This window comes from Ambystoma mexicanum, chromosome 12, assembly GCF_040938575.1.
Source record: "Ambystoma mexicanum isolate Mex_15411 chromosome 12, UKY_AmexF1_1, whole genome shotgun sequence".
NCBI lineage: Eukaryota > Metazoa > Chordata > Amphibia > Caudata > Ambystomatidae > Ambystoma > Ambystoma mexicanum.
The window spans coordinates 235,166,073-235,187,847 of record NC_090936.1 but is presented as its reverse complement, the minus strand read 5'-3'; the positions used below and the strand labels follow the sequence as shown (position 1 = coordinate 235,187,847).

Genomic DNA, 21,775 nt, shown 5'->3' with positions numbered 1-21,775 from the left:
GATCAAAACGATGATCCTTATAATTAGCCAAATGTAGCTTGCTGTGTGTACCTTAAGGGAACCTTTCGGGGTGAAGCATTTGAAAGGCTTCTTCTCTTCCGGCAAACCATCCTCTGGAGCCTTTTGGCGCTTCTCTGCAGCTTCGGCCCGCCTCTTCTCAATTTCTTCTTTTAATCGCTTCTTCTCCTCCTATAAAGAGAAGATGCGTCAACTAATGCGGCTGAGAAAGCAAACACAGCTTTCCCTATTTCAACGGGAGGTCAGTGATTGGAGATTTAAGGATAACGTAATTAGAGTTTGCAAGTACGTGGGGTGATTTGCAATGATTGAGAGATGGGGCAAGAAAGAAGCAAGGACTGGCAGTGCAAGACATCTGCATTTAGCGAAACAATGCAGATATTACAAATAAAATATAGACAGTGGTCGAAGTGCAACCAAAAGAAGTAGTGGAAGTATGTTCCCTGCTGGCCCGCCCCCGCTCCCCACAAACCCCATCGCCACGCCCCCTCCCACACGCAATCCAAACCCCCAAACAAACGCACTTGCTGTTTAAGGAAATGTTCAGTGTAGTGCAAGTTCAAACTTCTTCCTACACTTTTATTTTAAAAAGTAGTAAACCATTCAGGTCCAGAAACAACAGGGAGAGCTTATAAAGCTAGAGTGCACGGTACAACCGTGTTCGTCCTTTTAACCGTTAACAAAATAACATATGGTAGCACAAAAACAACGGTTTTATAGGAAAGAAGGTATTCAAGGTGCATCTGAAGTATGCAAAACAAATAAGTAAGTTAAAGTGCTCACACTCAAATACATGAAGAAGGAGGGCCACCTGGCTCGGCGTACCTTACCCTAAGGAAGAACACCCTGACCCTGGCGGGGGTGCCTATCCCTGGGTTACGCGTGATGTATCGCCTACTAAAAAGATATAGAGGAGAGTGCTGTCCCTCAACCTTCTATACTGGTGGCGGTGTCTGAAGACAGACACGAGTAGTCCAACAGGGACATCTAAAAGGTGGTAGACTCCAGCAGGTTGGGCAGTGTGCAACAAAACTGTAGATTAGATCTTGAGGCTGCTAAGTCTAATGCATGGATACAACCTGCGAAACAGGTCAACTGCTTATATTCCATCCAGAATGTACAACTTTAATGATTCCCGTAGGTCACTATGGTTGGAATGTAAAACAGTACTGCTGGAGAAACCACTGGAGGGTGCAGTAAAACAAACACAACCAAAGGGCTGTAGGGCTAAAAGGTGGCTCTTATAAAAAGGTGTAGCTCACTCTGTGAAGTTGAGTGTGCTACAGTAAGCAATTTTTAGAAAATACAGTCTCTTTAGTTGGTGTGAGAGAGATCACAGGTAGGTCATGAGAGCCCTCATGACCGAAAGGGGTCGACCGGTTTCGATGGCGTGGGAGATTCAAGCCATCTTCTTCAGGACCGTGACTTGAAATGCAAACGAGTTTGCCAAATGTTCAGATAGATCCCGAACAAAGGGAGAGATGCTGGTGTCTCCTGTAGGGAGACAGAAGGGAGGGGGAGAGAGGGAGGGGCAATCAAACAATGAAAAAGAAGCACCAATGGTGTGCAAACATACGGGTGGTACTTGTCATGCGTTGAGTAGAGCATGTCGGAGCAAAAAACTGCAACGGTCAGAGTTTGCAGGAAAGGTGGGGGTGCCTGGAAACCTGTGAAGGGTCTCAACGCCAGGAGTGAGGGAAATCGGAAACAGGGGGCGGGCGGGGGGCCGTGATAGAGCGAGTCTCTACAGGTGACTGGTGAGCTGCCGCCTGGGTGGTGGGGGGCAACGAGTATGCTGGTGTGAAAAGTAGTGCACTGCAGGGCAGGAAGGCAGTGAGCCTCTGTGTGGTCCACACACCTTGGCTCTATTCCCAAACTTACAAAGCCATGTGTTTTTGAGCCACTTTTATCCACATATTGTGGTCTTTTTGTTTCCTTCAGGCACATTATCTCCTGATTGTGCAGGTATTTGATTCTCCCTCACCAGCACGATGCTGTAAGCAACCCAGTGTCATCCCTCGCCTCCCAGAAAGGACATTGGCCCAGAGGCTTTGGCTAAGAGGTAGGTTCAGCCCCCTCCACTCTACTTGCACCCATTTGGGATGTCACCCCCTATTGTGGACCACACAGAGGCTCACTGCCTTCCTGCCCTGCAGTGCACTACTTTTCACACCAGCATACTCGTTGCCCCCCACCACCCAGGCGGCAGCTCACCAGTCACCTGTAGAGACTCGCTCTATCACGGCCCACTGCCCCACCCCCCTGGTTCCGATTTCCCTCACTCCTGGCGTTGAGACCCTTCACAGGTGTCCAGGCACCCCCACCTTTCCTGCAAACTCTGACCGTTGCAGTTTTTTGCTCCGACATGCTCTACTCAACGCATGACAAGTACCACCCGTATGTTTGCACACCATTGGTGCTTCTTTTTCATTGTTTGATTGCCCCTCCCTCCCTCCCCCTCCCTTCTGTCTCCCTACAGGAGACACCAGCATCTCTCCCTTTGTTCAGCATCTATCTGAACATTTGGCAAACTCGTTTGCATTTCAAGTCACGGTCCTGAAGAAGATGGCTTGAATCTCCCACGCCATCGAAACCGGTCTACCCCTTTCGGTCATGAGGGCTCTCATGACCTACCTGTGATCTCTCTCACACCAACTAAAGAGACTGTATTTTCTAAAAATTGCTTACTGTAGCACACTCAACTTCACAGAGTGAGCTACACCTTTTTATAAGAGCCACCTTTTAGCCCTACAGCCCTTTGGCTGTGTTTGTTTTACTGCACCCTCCAGTGGTTTCTCCAGCAGTACTGTTTTACATTCCAACCATAGTGACCTACGGGAATCATTAAAGTTGTACATTCTGGATGGAATATAAGCAGTTGACCTGTTTCGCAGGTTGTATCCATGCATTAGACTTAGCAGCCTCAAGATCTAATCTACAGTTTTGTTGCACGCTGCCCAACCTGCTGGAGTCTACCACCTTTTAGATGTCCCTGTTGGACTACTCGTGTCTGTCTTCAGACACCGCCACCAGTATAGAAGGTTGAGGGACAGCACTCTCCTCTATATCTTTTTAGTAGGCGATACATCACGCGTAACCCAGGGATAGGCACCCCCGCCAGGGTCAGGGTGTTCTTCCTTAGGGTAAGGTACGCCGAGCCAGGTGGCCCTCCTTCTTCATGTATTTGAGTGTGAGCACTTTAACTTACTTATTTGTTTTGCATACTTCAGATGCACCTTGAATACCTTCTTTCCTATAAAACCGTTGTTTTTGTGCTACCGTAAACCATTCAGGAACTGTTTCTTTTTAAAATAAAAGTATGGGAACAGTAAAACTTTTAAAACATTTTTTAAAAAGTAGAGGAGCACCACTCCCAACCGTTCCCGTCGACTTCGACCACTGTATAGAATAGAAAATGAAGGCCAGATGCATCCAAAATAAAGTTATCAAAAGCTGCCCCGAAACGGACATAACAGGATTTGTTTTATTGTATGTAGAATAAAGTACACATGCGTGGATCTTATTAAGTCCCTGCAAAACACTGCGGAGTTCAACACAGTGGGGTTCTGTGCAATAACGAGAACGACAAAAAGGTAGAGATTTTTTCTCACGATTATCCAAATAACAATGTGATCCAAAGAAGCTCCATTTCTAGCATTTCACATAATTTACAAGTTCGAACCCTAATGAGAAGCGGGTGCCGCCATCCAATGAGGAGCAAGGAACGGGCCTCAGTACAGGACTGGATATGGGCCTTAGATAAGGAGCCGATTACAGCAGGGATAGAGTCCTGAGGGCAGGGGCCACCTGGAGAGAGGAGCAGGGATGGGAAAACAGGCAAAGAGCAGGAACGTGCTTCTGGTGAAACACAGAGATGGGCATCATGGAAACAGGGCGTGGCTTCAGATACGAAGCAGGAATGGGGATTAAGCGAGGCCCAGCTATAGGCCTCATGTGAGGGACAGCAAAGGTTTGCAATACCATGGACGCAGCACCTTCCATGCGATTTGTCTTTGGTGAATTTATAACATGGATATCCAGGAGGAGAGGGGCTTCCATGCAAGTTTACATGAACGCCACGGTAACCAGATTTTGAAAATAAAAATCCAGACAGGACACTGACAGAAGTACGATTACAACTTCAGCGGTGAAACTGTAGTCCTACTTATATGTGGGTGGCCTTTCCCCTGTCGTGTTGCAGCGCCCGGGGTTCCGAGGCTATTTTAAGTTTTAAAACCCTGTGCGGGATTTGGGGATCTGGTGAATGCATACCATCCCGGTTTTTGGCAAACCGATGGAAAAATCATGATATCTAGCCAAAAATCGGGATGGTATCCACCAGAGTCCCAAATCCCGGGACAGGGTTTTTAAACTTAAAATCTCTGGACCCCGTGCAATACCCGGACAGTCCGGGAAAAACCGGGATGTCTGGTCACCATAGTCAAAGGCCAATGTGAATCGTAGAAGCCTTCCGCCATATCCACACATGGCAGGAAGTATTTACATCAATTCCTTTCTGATGGAATCAATGTCATGAGTGAGTGCATCCAAATCTGGTGTGGGCGGAGATGCTCTCGGAAGTGTGGGGAGGAGCAGATAGGGGTGGCGGGATCAGACATTTCTATCTGACAACGCAGTGCTTCCCAAACCAATCAAAGTCACACAGAGTCAAAAGCATGCGTACCACCATTTACTCTCTGTACAGGAGGGTCACGTAGACCAAATGGACAGTACAACTATTTACTCTCTGTACGTGAGGGTCACGTAGACCAAATGGACACCCATCACCTTGTGGCATTCATACGCAATCTCAGAGAATTTAGTTTTGGATGGCAAAGCAAGTAGAGAACTCTGTTCGTTTATATCACATGTCCAATTCCAGATGTTGCATCTATTTAAATGTTAAACTGGATTAGGGTGTCAAATTACAAGTAATGAGAAAGAGTCCACTTTATCTTCACCTACCACAATGATAAACAAGGTTATTTACTACAAAGAATTAAACTGCGTCAAATGAACATCTGTTTAAAATAATACGTTTCCAAGAAAACAAGACGTACTGTTATTGAACACAGTCATTCTAGAAATATGTACAACCCACCTAAATTTGGCATCCACAAATACATTTTTAGAATATATTTAGAAGATTTTTTTTCAGTTCATTTAGATGGAACTGTTCAGTCATGATAAAGTCAAGGGTTAGGAGAAGGAACAAGTGTTTGAGAGATGGGTCACTGTGTGTCATTTGCTACTTGTGCAAAGGTTTCAAAGGATAGAACTGAGGAATTGTTATCAAGTGACAAGGCAAGAAGAAGACAGTACATCTGCATTACCTGCCTGTGACAGAATGCAAAGAGGTGAGGGCCAGCTAGCCTGACCTTTTTTTCTTCTTTTTCATTAATCTTTTCAACATATAATGTTGCAGGAGAATATGTTTCTGAGAAGGAAGGTGGTTTGCAAATCAGACCATCTTTTGCAGCAAGTTGTTCTCCTTGTACATTGACATGTGGGCAGAGTAAGACGCGCATCCCGGGTGTGGCCTGGCAGCCGGTACCAGCAGAGACAGAAGAGCCAGCCTGCCTTGAGAAGGGAATGGTGAGGCAGGGATGGCATTTTAAGAGAAGGCGGACCCCCTGAAATGTACCCAGGCAAGGGGTCCATCATGAAGCTAGTAGATTCCATATATGCCTGGCAAGTAACACGATTACCAAAACGCTGAGGAAAGCACCTGCGGGGAAAGACCGAGTGGGCCGTTACTAGAGGCAGACCTGTGAGGTTCCAGCACATGGCCAGGCATGGAGTAGCATTCAGCAAGCAGGTGTATAAAATGGCGGCCACTAGGAGACCAAGCGGGCCGTTACTAGAGGCAGACCTGTGAGGTTCCAGCACATGGCCAGGCATGGGGTAGCCTTCATAAAATGGCGGCCACTAGGAGACCAAGTAGGCTGTTACTAGAGGCAGACCTCTGCGGTTCTAGCACATGGCCAGGCATGTGGTAGCATTCCGCCAACAGATGTATAAAATGGCGGCCACTAAGAGACCAAGTGGGCCGTTACTAGAGGCAGACCTGAGAGGTTCCAGCACATGGCCAGGCATGGGGTAGCCTTCATAAAATGGGGGCCACTAGGAGACCAAGTGGGCCGTTACTATAGGCAGACCTGTGCGGTTCCAGCACATGGCCAGGCATGTGGTAGCATTCAGCCAGCAGGTGTATAAAATGGCGGCCACTAAGAGACCAAGTGAGCCGTTACTAGAGGCAGACCTGTGAGGTTCCAGGACATTGCCAGGCATGGGGTAGCATTCAGCCAGCAGGAGTATAAAAGGGCGGCCACTAGGCAGGGTCTGGTAGGATTAAGGACGCGTTTCAGTTCTTTGTTTAGAAGTCAGTCACAGAGGAGAAAGGCTCCATAGCGGCCTCTCCTTTCTGCCACACTCTTTACTGTTCTGTAATCAGAAAATGCCCTGAAATGCAACATTTAGTGTGACATTCACGAAGGCTGCTTTAACAATGCTATAATTCTCCACACAGTATTTGTAAAGCACGCAATCAGCCATTTTCATGGCCCCTGGCGCTGAAGACTGTCTGGGATGAGTGAGCCAGATGTGAATTGAAAACATTGCACGATAAGATTCGGCAAATGAGGGTTGTCGTTTGGACCAGGGGATGTGAGAGGCAGTAGCTGAATCAGCTTTGGGGGCGGGGTGGATAATAGGGCGCCAGCGGTAGGCTGAGGGATGCACTGGGCACCAGTGGGGAGCCAGGTGGGGTGGCCACCCCCTGTCCCCACCCTGGCCTCACCACTGGTGAGAGGCACAGGGAGCGAGAAAGAGACGGGGACACACAATCTTCCCCAACACGGAAGCAATGTGAGGTTGTGTGTCTAGCGGGCATTATGTGTAGAAGCGACCGTGGGGATGACATGTTACATGTACATTTTGCAAGTGCCTGGCGCCTTCTTGGAGCAATGTTTGCCCTGCAAGAACTGCTCTGCCTCTCTCCCACAACCTGGATTACCTGGGCCCTGCGATACAGGTTCAGCTCACGAATCCCAGCGAGACGGGCGCAAGGTATGAATGCACAGCATTTATATTACGATCGCCATTTTGTTTAGAGGACTCTGTCCATGAAAAGCCAATGCACCTAAATTGTGACACCTGTACCATAAATTGCAAAAGCAAGTGTAGCCTAAGCGCGATTTTAAAGACTTTTTTTAATGCACTAGCAACAGTGGTCTTTAAACTGTGGGCCTGCCCCCCATCACTGTAGTGGGGGGCATGGAGATGTCCATTGGGGTACGAGTCACTTTTAAACAGGATTACGGTAACTGCTTTTAATTGAAAACATTAGCAAGTACATAGTGTTGGGGGCGGCCCCAAAACAATATTTTTCATCCAGGGTGGCTCTTTATAAAACGTGTGTATACCCACTCTGCACTATAGAGGCGGTCTCTCTGTAAAACTTGTGTAAACACACTCTGCACTATAGAGGCTGCCTCTCTGTAAAACGTGTGTATACACACTCTGCACTATAGAGGCGGTCTCTCTGTAAAACGTGTAGATACCCACTCTGCACTATAGAGGCTGCCTCTCTGTAAAACTTGTGTAAACACACTCTGCACTATAGAGGCGGTCTCTCTGTAAAACGTGTGTATACCCACTCTGCACTATAGAGGCTGTCTCTCTGTAAAACGTGTGTATACCCACTCTGCACTATAGAGGCTGTCTCTCTGTAAAACGTGGGTATACCCACTCTGCACTATAGAGGCTGTCTCTCTGTAAAACGTGTGTATACCCACTCTGCACTATAGAGGCGGTCTCTCTGTAAAACGTGTGTATACCCACTCTGCACTATAGAGGCGGTCTCTCTGTAAAACGTGTGTATACCCACTCTGCACTATAGAGGCTGTCTCTCTGTAAAACGTGTGTATACCCACTCTGCACTATAGAGGCTGTCTCTCTGTAAAACGTGTGTATACACACTCTGCACTATAGAGGCGGTCTCTCTGTAAAACGTGTGTATACCCACTCTGCACTATAGAGGCGGTCTCTCTGTAAAACGTGTGTATACAAACTCTGCACTATAGAGGCTGTCTCTCTGTAAAACGTGTGTATACCCACTCTGCACTATAGAGGCTGTCTCTCTGTAAAACGTGTGTATACCCACTCTGCACTATAGAGGCTGTCTCTGTAAAACGTGTGTATACCCACTCTGCACTATAGAGGCGGTCTCTCTGTAAAACGTGTGTATACACACTCTGCACTATAGAGGCGGTCTCTCTGTAAAACGTGTGTATACACACTCTGCACTATAGAGGCGGTCTATACCCACTCTGCACTATAGAGGCGGTCTCTCTGTAAAACGTGCGTATACCCACTCTGCACTATAGAGGCTGTCTCTGTAAAACGTGTGTATACCCACTCTGCACTATAGAGGCGGTCTCTCTGTAAAACGTGTGTATACACACTCTGCACTATAGAGGCGGTCTCTCTGTAAAACGTGTGTATACACACTCTGCACTATAGAGGCGGTCTATACCCACTCTGCACTATAGAGGCGGTCTCTCTGTAAAACGTGCGTATACCCACTCTGCACTATAGAGGCGGTCTCTCTGTAAAACGTGTGTATACACACTCTGCACTATAGAGGCGGTCTATACCCACTCTGCACTATAGAGGCGGTCTCTCTGTAAAACGTGCGTATACCCACTCTGCACTATAGAGGCGGTCTCTCTGTAAAACGTGTGTATACACACTCTGCACTATAGAGGCGGTCTCTCTGTAAAACGTGTGTATACACACTCTGCACTATAGAGGCGGTCTATACCCACTCTGCACTATAGAGGCGGTCTCTCTGTAAAACGTGCGTATACCCACTCTGCACTATAGAGGCGGTCTCTCTGTAAAACGTGTGTATACACACTCTGCACTATAGAGGCGGTCTATACCCACTCTGCACTATAGAGGCGGTCTCTCTGTAAAACGTGCGTATACCCACTCTGCACTATAGAGGCGGTCTCTCTGTAAAACGTGTGTATACACACTCTGCACTATAGAGGCGGTCTATACCCACTCTGCACTATAGAGGCGGTCTCTCTGTAAAACGTGCGTATACCCACTCTGCACTATAGAGGCGGTCTCTCTGTAAAACGTGCGTATACCCACTCTGCACTATAGAGGCGGTCTCTCTGTAAAACGTGTGTATACACACTCTGCACTATAGAGGCGGTCTCTCTGTAAAACGTGTGTATACACACTCTGCACTATAGAGGCTGTCTCTCTGTAAAACGTGCGTATACCCACTCTGCACTATAGAGGCGGTCTCTCTGTAAAACGTGTGTATACACACTCTGCACTATAGAGGCGGTCTATACCCACTCTGCACTATAGAGGCGGTCTCTCTGTAAAACGTGCGTATACCCACTCTGCACTATAGAGGCGGTCTCTCTGTAAAACGTGTGTATACACACTCTGCACTATAGAGGCGGTCTATACCCACTCTGGACTATAGAGGCTGTGTTTCACCTCCTCTAAGTATTGCCAATATGTTCAATAACATGCACCACTAAATCATGTCACGATATGAACGTGCGGTGAAAGGCACACATAACTTTTTAAAATGCGATTAATATGATAACGGGTTTGCAAACATTGCGAATTCACAGCGAATGTACACAGAGTAACCCTGCCTTACAATCTGGAGAGGGCTATGCTAGTCACAAAAGAAGTTACACGGAGTACTCCTGACTTAGTCCGAGTTATGTCAGCTGGAAGTCAAAGTCACTCAGTGCGAGATGTGTGAACACAAAGCCCTCTCTGGGTGTGTAACACAGAAGTAAGCCCAAGCCCCCCCTGTGTGTACCAACTTTGTGAATGTGAGCCATCGTTATCTGGACTCATTTGCATGCCTGTGCATATTTGCTTCCCTGGATATTTGGTCATTGGGACGAATGGTTTATTATGTCCACGCCACAGCCAACCTTGCCCCCGCCCCTCCTTAAAAGAAACACTTCATGAAGGGCATACCTCCTCTTTTGCTTTCCGGTCGGCCTCGTCCTGTTTCCTTTTCTTCTCCTCCTCCTCCAGCACCTTCTTGCGCTCTTCGCGCTTTCTCTTCAGCTCCTCCAGTTCTACGGCGGCCTCCTGCTGCTTCTGCTTCAGTTTCTCAAACTCCTCGCTCTCCGTCTCCCCTCGGCGCCGGCGCAGGTCCTCCAGGCGCTTCCCCGCTTCCACCTTCGGTACCCCATCGACCTCCTCGGGTTCTGTGTGGCTTTTTTTTAAGCTGGTGCGGCTGGGAGCAAAAGAAACCCGGTTAACATGTTGATATTTCCCCATGCTGGCTTGAGTAGCTCATACATTATTAAACACTCATGAATAAGGCAGCCGCGCTTGCCAGTTACACAGCAGCGCGTCTAGAGTCTCTCAGGTGCATCCCTCATAGGCTAAATGGTGGCATTGTAAATTTATTCTGAGCGCGGGCCCGGGGATCGAACCTGCGATGCTGTGTCGTCTTGCTTCCAAGGCGAGCACGTTGCCCCTGAGCTATCCACCCAAGACACAGTAATGACACGGTAATGACACGGTAAAGTCGAGCTTCTGGTTCATCCCTTTATTTACACCCAAACCAAACGATGCCCACAGGGTGACATATATCTCTGTATGCAGCAACTATTGATGTATAGGTCTTTGTCAATGCTAAATGCTGTACACTCCATTAAACATCCATACACTGTCATTCAATATCCAAAAGAAAACGGCTGGACAATAAGACAAAGCCGGCACACTGCCAAAAATCTCCTTTCATAACCCAGAGCTGATGGCACCAAAATATTCTCATTTGCAGGTTAACGCACATACTTTTATCCAAAACCAGTTTACACGATGCTGTGGGTCGCATTGCGGGATTTGTTCTGAGGATACCACCAAACTGAATTACTGTTACCACTTTAGAAACAGGAATTCGATGCCCAATTTAGGGCCCGATTCACAGAAGCGTTTTATAATGGCACAATCCCATAGGGAAATGCTCTGTGAATCAGGCCCTTCGCGTTCGTGCACTGGGAAGGGGTGGAGTGTTCCGCATGTGGCAATTCTGCCAGGATGGCCACTGCCAACTGTAAAGGAGGTATTAACTCCAAGGCAAAGCAAGCATTTGTACATGTAGATCCAGCTACACCCATACTTGGGCCTTGGTACTCAGAAATACTGCAATGTTACCACCTAACTTGCAATGAGTTCCTTTGGGTCCAGTGTCTGAGATGTGGTTCTGGGAAACATTGCTTCCTGGTGGTCTTTACAGGTTTAAGACACACAGTGCAAAAGACAAACAACTGCATTGGAATCAAGAGTGGAATATGGGGCTCGAATGACCAGAGCGTGCTTGCTCCATTAGCATTCCTGAACTAGAATCAGGCATGCAACCCTGCACAGTGGCCGACAGTATAGGTTGAACTAATGTGTGCTATGTACACCACTTAATGGGACCACGTAGCTTTCTACTTATTGCTTCTTTTCCTCTTTTCTTACCTTACTTTTGTGGCCAGAGGGGCTTCTCGTGAATTCCTCGTGTTACTGCAGCCCTTTTTTGTGATGTGCTAACCTAGTATTCTGTATGCATACCAGTGCAGTGGTATTTTTTTTAAGCACCTCATTTTGGTTGCATAGTGATTGTATCACCCTACAAACATGTTTGGGGAGTAGGCTGCCATCAGTTGTAATTTAGTTTTGCCTTCAACAGGTGTGCAGTGATTTTTACCGAAATAGAAACACAATTTCCAGTTACTTGAGTGCCTTAGAGAGGCTCAGCATCACCTCACCGAGGAGGCCCGACTAGGCCCAAACACGTGTCCGGGGTTCCTGGTGGTACTCTTGCTCAGAAAGGACATTTCTCCTCTGTGAAGGGTGCAGTGAGCTAAAATGTGGTTTTAGACCTTCCCGAGTGGAAGAAATTCCCTAGAACGGGGTATTTGACCCATGATCGTTCTCAGTAGAGGGGCTCCCACACTCCAGCGTAACAATTTTCAGTCACACAAGCTTTTAAATCAATAACATCACAGGAAATGACTGCATATGCCTTCTGACCCCGATGACCTAGCAGGAAGTGATGTTGAGAATGTAACTAAAACGTAGTTAACAAAGCAGTCAAAAGCCTGTTTTGTTTCATAACCTACTTTACTATCATGATATAGGTGGGTTCATATGACATGACTGTTTTACACCTGAAAAAACATAGGCAAAGGACCCTGACTTCATCTTATGGCATGTTATGGCAGTTAAAGCCTTACAGTTCCGAAGTCATCTCATGCTAAATACAACAGCAGATTCCCAGGTGGTGCCAAAAATCTTCCAGGTGTAGACTCCTTTATGCAGATACTGCCATCCTATGCCCTGAGCAGCCTCATGTGCCAGATATAACTATATTATGTTATAGCCTGACATGTTGAGGTATACTGCCATCTTATGCCTGCTACAGCCTCATATGGTAGCTATAATGTTAACCTGGCTTTTCACAGTATTGCTGTCATATGACAAGTGTGGCCTCCTAAATGCAGATACTTTTGTTGTATGCATTTTATAGGTTTGCGTGCCGGGTACAGTCATAATACGTAAAGTACAGCATGGCATATCGAGGGTCTGCCATATTATGCAAGTGCAGACTACATTTCCTCAGAAATGCTGCTGAAAGGCAGTTTTGTATGTATGTACCCACCCTCTGAAACTCGATCCCGGTGTCGGTTACGGAATGCCCCCTGTGAGAAACCTGAAGGAGTCACACTTTTTAGTCTCCAGAGATCTGTCATTCAGGTGGCCAGGACACGGCTATCGCTATTGGATCCAGTTCCTGGGGGTGGGCTACTGAGGGAGGATCTCCCAGATGGGGGGTCCTTGGGGAGTGGAAGTGGGAAATCAATGGGTGGATGCGGTATCCCCTCTTCTTATACCTTTTACCCATCCTACCCCGGACGATATGCAAACACTCAACCGCCCACCCCCCAGTTCTGACACAAATATTTTCACCCATCGCGAAAGATGATGGACAAACACCAAAGCCATTTACCTGACATGTCCCAACGCCAGGGTCAGGCAAAGTCAGGCAACTGACCAGAATCACACACAACTGACAGCCCTTTCCCTTCCCCACAGGGATGAATGGTGGAGCACAAGAGCAGAATACGAGTAAGGCAGACCGCATGACAAGAGAGCTAACTCAGCATGGCATTTAGGAGAAAGACGGCGCGAATCAAGAGGGTGTCAAGGAGAGGAGCAACCTTGCCCTTTCCAAACCAGACCAGTGAAACCTCTGCAGAAGGAAACATAACATCGTGAACAATAGCCAGCGTGTGTTGCAGCAGATGTCAACGGTGCACAAGGCCCTCCTCTGCTGATAAGCAAGCCGATGGGAGACACTGGACATCGTGGTACAGGCCTTGACTCCAGAGACAAGCAAAGCCGAGCGGTTCATCACAGCCGGTGAGTCGAGGGGAGAACCGATAAGAAACCAAACTATGCTTGAACAAAAGTAGCGAAACCGGCTAATTGAAGAAAGTACAAAGAACTGTTATTTCCATACAAGAGGGGAAAGCCAGCTATAGAGGAGACGGGCACCACGCAGGTTCTTGCTTGAGAAACAAATACCCTATGGTTGAAACTACCGTCACAAGCAGGCCTTGGGAACGGCGCAAGAGGCTTGGGTCGAAGTGGTCATACGGGGGTCTAGCAAAACCTCCATACAGTCGAAAGTCTTTGACCGACAAGTGAAGGTGAAGTTAAGGGAAATGAATCCCGCATTTTGTGAATTGCAAAAGTTGGCAAGAGTGAACCCAATGGAGGGATGCCGATAAAGAAGGGGCAAATCCAAAAATCCCAACTAACAGTGTGTTGACAGGAGTGAACCCAGCACAGGGATGTCCACAGTGAACTGTACAAAAAGACATTAAGATTGGTGAAATAGATGTCACAGATGAAATTGTGTTGAAAGCCATAGCGAACCCCGCGGAGGGAGGCTAACAAATGAGAAGGGTCTGAGCCCGGAAGAGGGGGGCTGAGGGGTTAAGAATGATCACCAAACCACCAGTAGCTAAGAACTTTGGACTTTTTGTTGAACTTTTGTTCAATCTTTTGGAGCCCATCAGACCCTCGGAAACGAGAAGCTTGAATACCAAAGGGCCTGATATTGCTAGGAACTTTCTAGGGATCTGCGCCCGAAAGAGGGGTATCCAGTGGTGAAAAGGCATCACCTAACGTGCAAGCAGAAAGGAACTTTTGTTCATTATTTATGGAACACATCAGATCCTCGGAGGCAAGAGTCACTCTTTTTTTTATAGAAAAGAGACGTAACCACCAAAGGCCAGGATAGTTGAAAGTTGAACTGTTAGCTCGTGCTGGGAAAGCTCGAGCGTGTGCTGTGCTCCGGAGTTATCCCGTGCTGAAAACATGGGGAACGGGAGACCACGAATACGGCTTCCTGACTTATTATTTGTGAGCACTTCTTTCTTTCCTGTGAACCTCGTCCTACACTCATTGTTTGTGTTTAGCGTAAGGATTGGCAATAGGTTTTTCTTAGTGTAGGCTCTTTTTTTGACAAGACGCCACTAGGACTGCTTATTTGATGGTTGTAGTTTGCTCCCATCTTAGAATTAGGTTTCAATTAGGCATTTTTCCAACCCGTATATACAGTTTAATACACACCCTTGAACTGTGATCAGTTGTGTCTGTCTTTACTGTCGCCATCATGAGTTCCTTACACCACACAATTCTCCAATTGTGCAAATCTCTCAAAACATGGCTATTTCAACAACACCTGACCAAGTACCAATTCCAAAGGATGCACATGCGATGCACAGACCACGCAGTGCTGTGCTACTGTTAAAATATGGAATCCCAAATGCTGGCTACTCACACTCTGTACAGTGCTCTCCAGCTAGATCAGCACTTTAAACAATAAAAAAAAATGTTACAAGGTTGTTTAACTGCGCCAAATCACCACTGCAGTAGGCACAGAGAGCATTGGCCTGTACAAAATGTAAACTGCGCCAAAGCCAGGGGGTTCCAGACTGGAGTCTGTGAGAGAAGGGAAAAGGGGGAGGGTCTCATAGCAGTTGAGCCTCCCATATGCCCGGGCTGCCATTATAAGTCAAATAAAGCCTCAACACCTGTAGTAATTCCGTACAGTAACAGTTAATGCCTCATGTGTATGGCATAGCCTCCACATGCAAGCGGCATCAACATGTGAGCTGCCATTATATGCCATGTGTATTCTCACATGTCTCAGTTATGTCACCCAAAGGCAGTTAATGGCTCACATGTAAGGTACAGTCAACTTCTGTATGTACCAGCCTCACCTATCCAGTTTCTACCAGCAGATACCCTCTTATTCGACATTCCTCAGAACCAATCGTGAGGTTGTTCAAAAAGAAATTCAAAGCCCGGCTGTGCACACATGTCTGGATAAGGGAGATTTCTTGAACTAGTACTATGGGTTCTCCATCAATCTCCCGCCAGTCGATAAAGGCAGGTCTCCAAGATCTTGTCTACTTCCTGCTCTGATCAGGGAGAAAAGTGCTTTTGTTAGCTTGTACTGTGGTCGACTTGGAATGCACTATATTATGTGGTCCTTTCATTGTTAACCCAATAACTCCCTAAGGTTGTCCACCCACCCATCGCCTTCTTGCTTGAAAGGTTAGGCGATTCCCCCCTTATGTAGCCAAGTGTAGGTCACCTTAAACTCTTTTCCTTTTCTCTCATAAATATTTCCTGTGTCCTATCCTACCGTTTATATCTACAGAATGCCTTAAAGAGGCTGGCTGCAATTTGGTATTATACAAAACTACAAAATATATTGAAAATAAAATAGACCATGCCTTAGTACAGACTCAAATGTCCCAGTAATGCCATCCAATGGTAGTTAATGCTTTGTATACAACACATGTATGGTGCCCCCTCACATGTACAGTTATTTCTATCATTAGCCAAGGGCAGCTTCAAGTAACACCGCCTCAGTACCCTGCCTGGCTAAATAGTCACTGTAAATATGTTACCTGATCACTAAAGCTCCCTGTCTGCCCACATGTCCACATTCTTGCAAACACCGAGAGCGAATACTTGCATACCCAAATCTAGCTCCAGGCCTCAAAGACGTGCCAACCCTAGCTTCTGCCTGGTTATTCCTTTAAATGCCATGTCCTGCTGAGATGGTATGATTTATAACGTGCTTAATACCCACAGGTTTCTAAGCGCGGACCCGGGGATCGAACCTGTGGTGCTCCGCGAAGTCTTGCTTCTAAGGCGAGCATGTTGCCCCTGAGCTATCCTCCCGAGACTCCTGGTTAGGCGTGAAATTTTGCTTCCCCACATATTGTGCCTCCCCGAGCTCATCAGAAGCTACTAGAAAGCTGCTGAGGTGCTTGGAGAGGATCAGGTACTGGAACAACTAAAAGTAAACAGGGTTTGCATCAAAACACCCTCTACTAAAAAGTGGAGTTGCCACTTTTTCTGATATCACTGAATCAGCGGTTGCAAGTTCCATGGGTACCAGCAGAGTTGCCAGGGGTTGTAGCTAGCATACCTTAGGGACCCCCAAATGATGTCCCTGGTACCAGTCTGGTAGTCATTGGCGTACCAATATATTTCTGCAAGACCTAAACCCAGACATTTTGTTGGGCTCCATCTTGGTCTGTGTGGACCACTAGGCTGGCTTAAAAAGGGCATTTGTGCTCAACTGGGCCCCTTTCACGGCACAGCCCTGAACCCCCTTAAGTAGCTTTAACTGGGTTAGCCTGGTTTTCTGCCGCAGGGTTGCCCAAAACACATCCTGGGACAATTTCTGCCCACTTCTGTGCTGCCTCCTTCCAAATACTTCCTGAGGCAGGATGTCTCCAAAGCCTGTGTGGGTGGTGGGACACACCACTGCTCTGATTCTGCTCCATCGTGGGCCATCTCGAGTAACGGTCCTTGATTGTGGAACCATTCGCCCCTCTAGCTGTCCGGATATCCTTCCTCAGCTTCCTCGTTCTTCCTGTTGTGGCTTCCGCTGGAGGGGCGGTCCTCCTGGTAACACAGATGGTTATTTTTTTCCATCTGGGGCAGAAGGGCATGGGTGTTGGTGCCAGCAGGGTGCCGAGTCCCTACATTGCCTCCTGTCAGCCACCACACTTTGAAGCCGCGGCCTCACAGGGAACATAAAAACTGCAGCAAACACCCGCAAGGGCGAAGCCTGCAGGGGGAAAAGGGTGCAGGTGTCGGTGCCATCAGCGCGCTTGTGACCAGTAGGAACACCTTGTTTCCACGGACCGCAACGGCTGAAGGTCTCAGATTGAAGGTAGGAAGGACCAGCTCCTGCTTCATCACGCTTGCCAACACCGACATCAGTACCAGTTGAAGCGAAAGAGGAAAACCACCAAGAGGGCTTGCACGGCAGACAAAAGCGGCCAGAGAGCAGTGACAGGGTTTGCCAGGCATCAGAGCAGGCGAGAGCCGTGATAGGCGACGTGGGGGCAATGGGATTTTGTATATGACATGGATAGACAACGACAGACATTAGACTTAGGACATTAGTCCTCCCAGTCATTACAGACTTTCTCCTGGTTTCAATATGTACCAATCGTGCATAGTGGCTCCTTAAAACTGGTCTTTACTTCACAAAGAGCACCCCACGAACACCAGAGGGCTTCCCATCATGCCAACCCCGTGTTGGCCGCAACACTTGCTCCTGTATTCACACCCATACCTGCACCGGCACTCATACCCAAACCCAAACCGAAAATCCTGTTTGTAAAAAGGAAAATACACCCATCGACTGTAATAAACTTTCCCTGTGTCGCTGAGATGAACCGCAATAACTCTGCAAAGTCCTTGGGGAAAGCTCACTCTCGTATCAATGAGATTCATCAGTTCCTAGGATCGTTCAGTGCCCCTGTCAGCGTGGACTTCGGTGGGGAGGGTGAATTGCCCAAAACACCAAGGATGTCTTCGCAGTTGAAAAGCCCACACGACCATCCGACGTAGGCATGGATACAGAGAGCTATATGGGGCAAATGCCAGCTGATGATTGGCCTGAAACCTATGCTGACCAAACAGGCCATGGGTGGCTTCCAGCGGTCCGCCACCGCCCTTGGATAAAGCTGGACCGGTGGCCGTAGGGGTGGTTGTTACGCCTGATATGGACACTTCCAACCCCACTGCCTCTAGAATGGGTCCGGCAGTCTCTGTCATACCAGCCAGTATCCGCCGAAGTATCACCAATCGCCGTTATTATTAAGACTTCTGCCCAAAGCGGAGGGGTGCACAAATCCATCTGAGTCTGCTAGCACTAACACGCCTCTGGTCCTCACCAAGCAAATCCCCAAGGGGGAACTGATGGGTGGAGAAAATTCCTGGACTGGAACCAGGGGACAGGCAGCCAAGTGGATGCTGGCCAACCCAATCGGGGTAACTCTTGATGCCCCGCCGGTCAGTAGAATATTCAGCATATCATCCCCCTGTGAGCAAGTGACAATGCTTAATCTGGGTCAGACTGGTGGCACAGCCATTAGAGAGTGCCAATGTAACATTGTTTTATCTGAACTCCTTATCTTGGAAAACCCAGTCTTATACTTGTTCGGAGCCGTTGGGAAGGGAATGGTCAAGGGCGGTGTGTCTCTTAGCATAGAGGGTGGGAAAAGGGCTTCAAACACATCAGAGGAAGTAGAAACAACTCTGCCTGAGATTAGCCTGAATAATACCAGCTCAGCCCAGGGTGGGAGGGCGATCACCAGTGGAAACAAAGCAAGCATCTAAACTACAGGGGCTGCAGTTGTCAAAGAGTCCCCGCCCACTGAAGTGGCTGGGATTCTATCGAGAGTGTGCAAAATACTGTTCCCCCTCCATTGACACTGACCCCTAGCCCGAAGGCAGGCGGCGCACCCAAGGAGAAATCTAGAGCCATCAAGACAGCAAGTAGGATGGGTTGTGTCCAAGCAACCTCTATCGCCAAACCCACCACCAAACTCAGCAGGCCAATAGTCACTCGGGCAGGGGGAGAAATATACCTACATAAAGGTCCTCAAACTGGCCCTCAACCAGTACGAACAAAGGGAAGCACTCCTAAACAAATGGACACACTGGATTTGGGTAGTAAGGGGATGTTTATGTATAACCCGGGAACAAATTGCATGCTGCACCAGGATTTGCCAACAGGGTGGAAATGCCCTGGACTCTGTCACACTTGACTTCACTGACCCAGGTCTGCCTAGAAGCATACTGAGTTTTGATAGGAGGTGCCATTGGCCTAAAAACACTCCAATAGAACTCAGTGTCTATCCTCTGGTAAACAAGCAACTGTGGCCTGTGCTCTCATGGAAATGCTGTTCCATTGGGAAAAAGGACACTGGGTGACCCTTCGGCCCAGATCCCTATGGCAACTGGTGAATTAATGTCACAGAGATCCCCTAAATCTATATTGACAAGCCTTTGCTATGAACGGAGTACCCCATGGGATGAAATTGGGATTGAGGTCTATTGCACCTTAGCTGATTTAATTCTAACACTAATTAAATGTATCTTCTGAAATGTATATAATGTTTTGTATCTTTTGTGAAATACTTGTATGGCCCAATGTCGAAATGGCCATCTAGGTTATTGCTGATATGCGGTTCAAGTGTACTGGATCCTTGTTCCAGCCATGAAAGCCCTGTACTTGCCAGGTTTTCCCGCCATTTCTTAGCCAAATCCTTAGTTACTAGCACCATAGGTACTTGTCTCCAGGTCCCGATATATTTATTGGAATTATATTTGGGGGTCCTCTGGCCCTGGGAGTAGTGGGGGGTTGCAGGTGCTACTCTACCACACATTTCCATTGACTAAACTGATTGAAGAGTGTTTCTGAGTTTCTGTTCCTCTCATGGGGCTGAATGGTCTAGCATCCAATGATTTTCTACATGTTGCAGGACTTGTTCGTACATGTAGCTTTCCAGACAACAACTCGAGTCCCACAATGCTCAGCCTTCCACTGCCACTCAACATCTACATGACCCCTCTCACCAAAAGACATGGCCTCATCTGCTACATTTATGCAGACAAAACAAATCATCTACAAAATCAACGCTAGCAAAGAACAAAAGCCAACTGCCTTACAGAAATAAAACTATTTGATAAGTACCAACAGCCTTAAACTCAACCCAGAGAAAATAGAAATCATGATCGTGCCCAATGCCCCGTTGAACCAACACCACATTCCATGCCCTACTGAAATGGGAAACCAACCAGAACCATCCAAGGTGGTCAAAAATCTTGGAATATTAATGGGCATGACTTAACACTCGAACCGCAAGTCAGTGCAGTAGTAAAGAAATGCTTTTGCCACCTAGACGCAATCAAGTGGATACTCCCCCTTTTCACCGTTGTGCATAAAGACGTGCTGTCATTTATCTTGCCATGTCAAGAATAGGCCATGCTAACAGCATCCATCTTAGAATGCCAGACTACCTAACAAAAAAATAAAATGAATATAGAACGCAGCAGCAAGACTACTCCTCAGACAAAGAGAGAACATAGCACTCTACACTGGCTCCCGGTCAAAAAACAAAGTTTCATCAAAACGCTCATTACACACAGAGCAATCCATGACCAAAGAGCAGAATTCAACAGGAAACATATCCATCTACAAACTAAACCGAACATTAATGTCCAGCACTGACACTTGCCTCAAACCTAAACAATAGTGAACATTTAGGGGGACAGCATTCACCTGCAAACCGGCAACACTTTGGAACTCCTAAAGACAATACAACCAGAAGATCACCTAAAGTTCAGAAAACTGCTAAAAACATGGCTCTTTAAGTAACCGAGCTAAACAGGAAAAAATCAACACTGCCAAGATATCACAATGGAAACATCAAAATAACTGAAAATTGATTAACCAAAACAAGAAGCCCAAACGAAATAAAACATTCTACCACAAATCACCATAGAATAGTATGACCTTGACAGATCAACATAAGCATGGCACAAAATGACAGACGAATCTCCACTGACCATACTAAAAACTCCCCAATATCCTGCATACTCACCCTCATACACTGAACAAAACACTAATACCTCTAGCACAGCAAAAACCTAAATCAGCCGCAAACTGGATAAACTCCACAACACCCAACAGGAAACGAAACCAATTACACACAAATCACCCTTACACACTCATACACCAAACGCCACATAATGTCTACATACCAGCACACAGCGACTGGTTTTTATGAACTGAAGCTACCAACAGCACATCAAAGCTCTCTTGCGTTTTTTTCCTCTCAATCACAGAAACTAAGCCCCTCCCAACCACCCTTCCTTTTCAGATCCACCAGATCGCCTGAAGACCATGAAAATGGCAGCAGTGCACTGTATAAATCACAAAAGCATAGCATAACATAACATTTATTGGGGGCTTTACAGTACTAAATCACTGCACTTCTGTCCATTGAACTGTATTGGATTACTCTAACTTGAAATTGTAAATTGTATCCACCCATTTATCCGAGTGTACTGAGACACTTTTGGTCTGCTATGACAAGCCTAATTTGTATATAGCCTTTGGTGGCCCTCGGGGCATTCTTTAAACTATTTATTCCCTTGAGACCCTATAGGTACTACCCTTAAGCATATGGTCACCTGTGGTTACCCATACTATTTTGCATTAGAGACTAGGTGGAAATACTGTTACTGTTCATGCATTGGCTTAAGTGGGCCCTCATCGTGACTAATTCATCTGTGTTGCTTGTGTCTAGGGATCCCT

At 47.1% G+C, this 21,775-nt stretch overlaps 1 protein-coding gene across 14 annotated transcripts in view; it reads right to left on the bottom strand.

The window, feature by feature from the left end:
• The window catches only part of CALD1 (caldesmon 1), a 669,061-nt gene that overhangs the window by 65,658 nt on the left and 581,628 nt on the right, over positions 1-21,775 (bottom strand). For all 14 annotated transcript variants that reach the window (XM_069628357.1, XM_069628356.1, XM_069628358.1 and 11 more), the window contains 2 exons: positions 10,042-10,306; positions 52-189 (listed from right to left, as the gene is read on the bottom strand). In XM_069628357.1, coding sequence (XP_069484458.1) covers positions 52-189; positions 10,042-10,306 — 403 coding nt within the window. The remainder of the gene's footprint in view (positions 1-51; positions 190-10,041; positions 10,307-21,775) is intronic.